Source organism: Temnothorax curvispinosus, unplaced genomic scaffold (assembly GCF_003070985.1).
Source record: "Temnothorax curvispinosus isolate PA1 unplaced genomic scaffold, ASM307098v1 QBEX01001948.1, whole genome shotgun sequence".
NCBI classification, from domain to species: domain Eukaryota; kingdom Metazoa; phylum Arthropoda; class Insecta; order Hymenoptera; family Formicidae; genus Temnothorax; species Temnothorax curvispinosus.
The window spans coordinates 64-6,785 of NW_020211728.1; the positions used below are offsets into that span (position 1 = coordinate 64).

At 51.5% G+C, this 6,722-nt stretch overlaps 2 protein-coding genes across 2 annotated transcripts; both read left to right on the forward strand.

Annotated features, from left to right (window-relative positions):
* Window positions 1-2,898: 2,898 nt before the first annotated feature.
* On the forward strand, window positions 2,899-4,734 carry LOC112468748. Its single transcript, XM_025038084.1, has one exon. The coding sequence runs from the start codon at window positions 2,899-2,901 to the stop codon at window positions 4,732-4,734; it is 1,836 nt and encodes a 611-aa protein (XP_024893852.1).
* A 268-nt stretch (window positions 4,735-5,002) lies between these two features.
* Window positions 5,003-6,319, forward strand: LOC112468749. Its single transcript, XM_025038085.1, has one exon. The coding sequence runs from the start codon at window positions 5,003-5,005 to the stop codon at window positions 6,317-6,319; it is 1,317 nt and encodes a 438-aa protein (XP_024893853.1).
* The last annotated feature ends 403 nt before the right edge of the window (window positions 6,320-6,722 follow it).

Sequence of the window (6,722 nt, forward strand, 5' to 3'; positions counted from 1 at the left end):
GAAATAAAAAGTTATTCACTTTGGGAAAAAATTATTCATTGTTCGAATTTCTACTCTATTAATCGTTCAATACGGGTAACCGTAACCGTAAAAACCGCAAAACCGCTTTTGAACCGTCGTAATTGTTATTAACCAGTTAATCGGTTAACCGGTTACCCGGTTTTTAAGAGCTCTAATATCTACGTTTGAAAGAGGCACGAGACATGATACCCGAGTTCGACGAAGCCTCAAGTAAATTACAAGAATTCTTAAGCGCCGCGTCATACGCAATAAAAAACATAAATCCTATGGAAGAAGGAACGCTATTAGAAGCAGTGCTATGCACAAAGCTAAAAGGAAGAGCGATGATAGATTTTCAAACGCGAGAGATAAGAGATTTCGCACAACTAAAAAAAGAATTAGAAGTTTGCTATTTGAGCCGCAAAAGCACAACACACTTACAACTAGAGTTTAATACACTCAAGCAAAAACCCGGAGAAAATGCAAGAGCATTCGGATTAAGAGCCGATAAGCTAGCGATGGAGCTATACGACTCCATGATAGAGGGAAGAAATCACACCATAGAAAGCAAGCGAACTATATTAGAAACGATTCAACAACAGGCATTACAGAATTTCCAATTAGGATTGAGAGACGAGATCAAGTTACTTGTCCGAGCTCAGCATTTCGCAACATTGCAAGAAGCGATTGCCGGAGTGAGCGCCGAAAAAAAAGTAAACGGGCCGAGTGGAATTCCGCCGCAAAATAATTATGCGTACTCGCCGCAACCGCGCGATAACCGATCGATATTACAATGCCAAAAATGCGGAAAATACGGGCATCACGGAAGGGAATGTCGTACCAGTAGATACGCGAGCCGTTTCTCCTTACCGAAACCCGATAGGACACCCCGCGTAAACGCGATAGATAAAGTCTGCAATTATTGTAAGAAGGCAGGACACATGCGCGAAGAATGTTGGCTGTTAAATGGTCGTCCAAATAAGGAAAGAACAAACCACAACAAACCGAATAATCCGAAAGGACAAAAGAAAAATTTTCACCCAAAAACGAATGGCCCGAGGAAAAAGACAGTAATTCAGCCGCGAATAGCGATAAGGAAGACAAAGAGGAGACAAAGCAGCGCCGACCGGCGTTAGAGTATCAGGTGTCACATATGACGAACAAGCCGCGGAAGCATGCAGGGCTGGACTTAATCACTCTGCCCATGCAAGAAGCGAAGCGCGAAAAAATAAATTTACTGTTCGATACCGGAGCGGCCGTATCAATAATAAAAGTAAAACGTTTGAAAGGCGAAACAATGATAGAAGAGGATAAAATGGCCCTTACAGGAGTAACAGGTCATAAAGCCCATACGATTGGAAAATTTACAGCAACTATAGACTTAAAAGATAGAAAGATCAAGCACACGGTATATGTCGTCAAGGATGATTTTCCGATTAAATACGACGGGATATTAGGAGTTGATTTTATAAAAAAACATCAAGCATCGTATAGTTACGAATCAAACTCAATAAAAATAGGAAAAAGTACATTAAAATTGTACCCGTATAAGAAGATGATTCTGAGACCGCGAAGCGAGACAATAGTACAAGTCGCGACCGATAAAAACTTACTAGGAATAATACAGGCAGAAGAGACAATGCCAGGAGTGTTCATAAGAAATTTCCTAGTGATGCCAGAAAACTTTCTATGTCCGGCAAGCATACTGAATACGACTGAGAAGACAGTCGAAATGCTAATGCCGCTAGTAACATTAGAAGAGTTAGAGCAAGAAGAAGCAGAAGAGATAGAAGTAAACCAAGTAAACAAAGCAGAAGAAACAATGCCACGTAGCGAAAAAGTCGATAAATTGATACGCACGCAACACTTAAACGAAGAAGAAAAGAAAGCCATTATGGAAATTTGCAGAGATTGTAGATGTACTGCATTTGGAAGGAGAACCACTGACACGCACTGATATCGTCGCGCATAAAATTACCACAAAGGCGGGCAGCGTACCGATCAACGTCCGACCGTACCGCTTGCCAGAAAAGCACAAGGAAGAAGTGAATAAACAAGTGAAAGAGATGTTAAAAAACGGAATCATTAGATCTAGCACGAGCCCGTAGAATGCGCCGTTGCTAGTAGTACCGAAGAAAAGAAACGCATCAGGAAAATTAAAACTGAGAGTGGTAATAGATTTCCGGTTTGTGAACGATCTAACGGAGAGAGATTCTTTCCCATTGCCAAACATAACTGTTTAAGATTGCTTAAACGTTTAACGATAGCGAAGGCGAAAATATTAGAATTTCAGTACGGCAATTGCGAGCAACGAGACTTGAGCATTATCGCCGTGACTTTCGACGGGACGTTTAAATGAGTAAACAGTGGAGACAAGGTATTCTTTGTTTGCTTTGTTTCCTCTGTTTATAATTGTCGATCGCGCATCTCTTGGGGACTTCTCTCGGTGAAGCGTGTATCGAAAAGTCTCGAATTTGCGAGAAGCCCCCGAGAGTTTAAAGAGACACGCGCTCTTGGCAACAAGGTCAGTCGCTCTCAGCTTCCCGAGTTGCCGCTGTCAATATCGAGTTGCTTGCTCCTGTTCTTTCGCGTACGCTTAATAGATAGAGTTGCTCGCTCGTTCGCTCGCTTAATTCGCGCTGCCTGCATCGGCGCTTGCTTGCGCTTTCGCGACGCGATATCTTCCATCGTTATAACTGCGATACAGTTTGTAAATAGTGTATATAGAAAAACAAACTGTGCTTGTCCGTCAATTCTGCTCTTTGCCTGTCTCTTCCTACGCGGTTCGTGTCCTCGCTCGCGCGCTCGGTCCGCTTCCGAACATTTTGGATACAAGGATCCGGCGCGGTCGGTGAGTGAAAAGTGATCGAATCCGCACTTCGTCGAACTGCCGACGCAATGAGCAAGGAAGCTACGACTAAGGAGACGGTCATTAGAGAGATGGAAGGAATCATCCGCAGTCAGCATGATCTTCACGGGCGCATTGCTCGCTCGTACGATAATTTAAAGAAAATGGGCTCTACTAACATCACGATCGGGTTGGTGGAGGCACGCCTACAAGCCCTCGATTCTAACTGGGCGAAATTCGAAGCTCAACACGATAAGCTCTACGCTTCCTTCTGGGAAAGTCTGACGGAGCACGACTACGAGAAAAGGAACGTGCCCGCGACTGTGGAAGAGGCCTATCTAATGCAAAAGGGGATGTTTCTAGAAACACTTCGCAAGCTTAAGAGCAAACTTGCTAGCGAGGCTCCTGGGGCTGCCCCGGCGAGCCAACCGTCGCGTACGACCTTGCCGCGCATCCAGTTGCCTGAATTTACGGGCAAATATGAAGCGTGGCCAGCCTTTCGCGACCTCTTTCATTCCATCATCGGGAAGGACGGCGCCACGACCTCCGTCGAGAAGCTGCACTACTTGAAGTCGTGCTTAAAGGATGAAGCTGAGCTGCTGGTGCGGAGTCTGCCCACAACGGACGAGAACTTCGACCGCGCTTGGAAGACCCTCACCGACTACTACGAGAACAAACGTCTCCTGGTGCGTTCGTATATCTCGCAGTTTACCTCGCTTCAGAAATTGAAGGGTGAGTCCGTTTCTGATTTGCGCAAGTTATATCATTGCGTAATGAGCACCGCCGGCGCTCTCGATAGCATCGGCCGACCGATCTCGCGGAGTGAAGACTTATTCGTACATTTAATTGTGGACCTTCTCGATCCGCGTTCGCGTCGCGAGTGGGAAAACGCTATTAGCGAGACTTCGGAACCGCCGTCGTATTCCGATTTACAGCAGTTTCTCGACAGACGATTACATACGCTCGAATCGCTGCAACCGGTCAAGACGGAAGGCGCTTCTTCCGCGAAGGCGGGGGGGAACTCCGCTCAACAAACGCGAGCCCTGCATGCTAAAAAGCAGGAGAACAAACTCGGCCGCTGTTCGATGTGCCAAAAGGGACATTTCATAATGTTTTGTGCCGCGTATAAAGGAAAGACTGCCGCGGAGCGAAAGCAGCATATTGAGTCGAGTAATTTATGCTTCAATTGCCTCGGGAAGCATAAACTGAGCGAATGCGCGTCGACGCGGACCTGCTCTGTATGCGATGCCCGACATCATACGAGCCTCCACGACGCGTACTCAGGCGGGGAGGTGGCTAAGACTTCGCATCTCGCGCAGAAAACCCTCGGGAAGCCGGTGGCGGTACTTCTCGCTACCGCTCGTATCCGCGTGCGCGATCGTTTCGGGATAGAGCACACCGCGCGAGCGCTCGTCGATCAAGGCTCCGAATCATCTCTCGTTTCGGAATCGCTGGTACAGCGATTGAAACTGTCCCGCGCGCCTACCTCGGTCGCGGTGTTCGGCGTCGGCGGGAAGCGTACGGGTCGCGCTCGAGGCCTCGTGGCCTTGGATATCTCGCCTCGAGACGGCGGGCCAGCCATCTCGGTGTCGGCCTTAATTCTACCTCGGCTCACTCTCTACGGCGGCGGGGTCTCTGCGGATCGTGCGACGTGGCCGCATCTCCGCGGGCTAGAGCTTGCCGACCCCGACTTTGCGGCCTCGGACCCGGTGGAAATTCTGCTTGGAGCTGATGTATTCGCCGCGATTTTCCAGCCGGGCTTGCCTAAAGGGCGAACCGTTCAAGCCGGTCGCACAAAGAACGACGCTGGGATGAATTATCTCGGGCGCCGCCGGTCAGGCGACCTGCGCTCAGAGATCGACGACTCTGCAATGCCACATCACTGAAGATCTTTCCAGCATCGTGAAGAGATTCTGGCAGCAGGAGGAGCTACCGGGCGGCGTACTCGCGCTTACGCCAGAAGACCGTGAGTGCGAGAACTTCTTCTCCCTCACACATTCCCGGACCGCGGACGGTCGTTACATGGTGAGACTCCCGGTCGTGGACCCGTTGCCCGATCTCAAGGGAACGCGCAACTCGGCCTTACGAGCCCTGGCGCACATGGAGAGACGATTCGCCCGAGATGACAAATTGAAGTAGCTGTACGTCGAGTTCATGCGGCAGTACGAGGAGCTTGGACACATGACGCCGGTAGCTCCGGAGGACAAAACGAAGAGACGTGTGAGCTACCTTCCACACCACGGCGTGATGCGCGAGGCGAGCACCTCGACAAAGCTGCGCGTCGTGTTCAACGGCTCGACGTCATTACCCTCTGGTGACTCGCTCAATAAGTGTCTGCGGGTGGGACCAAACCTCCTGCCGAATCTAGCCGATGTACTGCTGCGATGGCGTCGCTGGCGCTACGTCCTGGCTACGGATATGGAAAAGATGTACCGCCAGATCCTAGTCCATCCCGATGATCGCGATCTGCAGCGAATTTTCTGGCGGTATAAGATTGAAGACGAGATACAGAAGTATCTTCTCAACACGGTCACTTACGGGCTGACGTGTGCACCGTTCCTGGCGATGCGCTCCGTTCAACAACTTGCCGAGGACGAAAAGAAACTCTTCCCCCTGGCCGCGATCGCCCTACTGATTGACAGGTACATGGACGATGTACTCTCGGGCGCGGATACACTGGAAAAGGCTCTGACTCTCCGGCGTCAACTCTCGGAGCTCTGTATGGCGGGCGGCTTTCCGCTCCGCAAATGGTCGGCCAACGAGGAGTTCTTGCTGACGGACGTTCCAGCGGAGCACAGGATGCAGCGCGAGCTCCGCTCTTGGCGACCGCAAGAGTCGCATGCCACTCTCGGCCTTCAATGGCATCCCTGCCTCGACAGCTTCTCCTTTGCTACGAAGACGAGTCTAGTGACGTCTTTCACGAAGAGGTCGGTGCTGTCCCTCACTGTCCGGCTTTTCGATCCGCTCGGTTGGCTGGCGCCGGTGGTAGTGAGTGCAAAGATCTTGTTCCAGGCTACCTGGCTAAGAGGACTGGACTGGGATGACCCCTTGAGCGAGACTGACGCTCTGCAGTGGAAGACTTACCAGGCGGAGCTCCCATTGCTGGAGCAAATTAGAGTCCCTCGGAGAATATATCCAGGCGCCAGAGGACTCGGCGTCGAACTTCATGGGTTTGCCGATGCCTCCGAGAAAGCCTATGCTGCCGTGGTTTACTTGCGAGCACAGGCGCAGGACGGATCATGGCTGGTCACCTTGCTCGCGGCAAAGACCAAGGTCGCCCCTCTCAAAACCGTGGCTCTGCCTCGACTTGAGCTCGATGCTGCTGCGCTGCTCGCGCGGCTTGCTGCCCACACGAAGGTCACGCTCAAACTGCCCGAGGTGCCTCTTTATCTCTGGTCGGACGCCATGGTGGCCCTGGGCTGGATCCGAGGGCACCCTACTCGATGGAAGACCTACATATGTGGCCAATAGGGTATCAGCAATTCAAACGGCGGTCCCGGAGGCGCTGTGGCATCATGTGCCTGGCCGGGACAATCCAGCGGACTGTGCCTCTCGAGGTATCTCTCCCGGCGAGTTAGGAAATCATCCTCTCTGGTGGTACGGGCCGCCTTGGCTCAAGGAGGACTCTTCAGCGTGGCCCGCTACCGGAGCCGTGTCGGAGACGGAGGAGCTTCCCAAAGAGCGGGTGCGAGTCCACGCGGTGGTGCCTGTCGAGTCACCAATCGAGGAGCCCGAGGAACTGCGCCGATTCTCCTCGCTTCAACGCCTGTTACGCGTGACAGCGTGGTGCCGTCGTTGGTTGCGGGGAAGGGGCGGCCCGGGGGTCGTACCAGACCGCACGACGTTCCCTTACGGTACCGAGCTGACGTCCGAG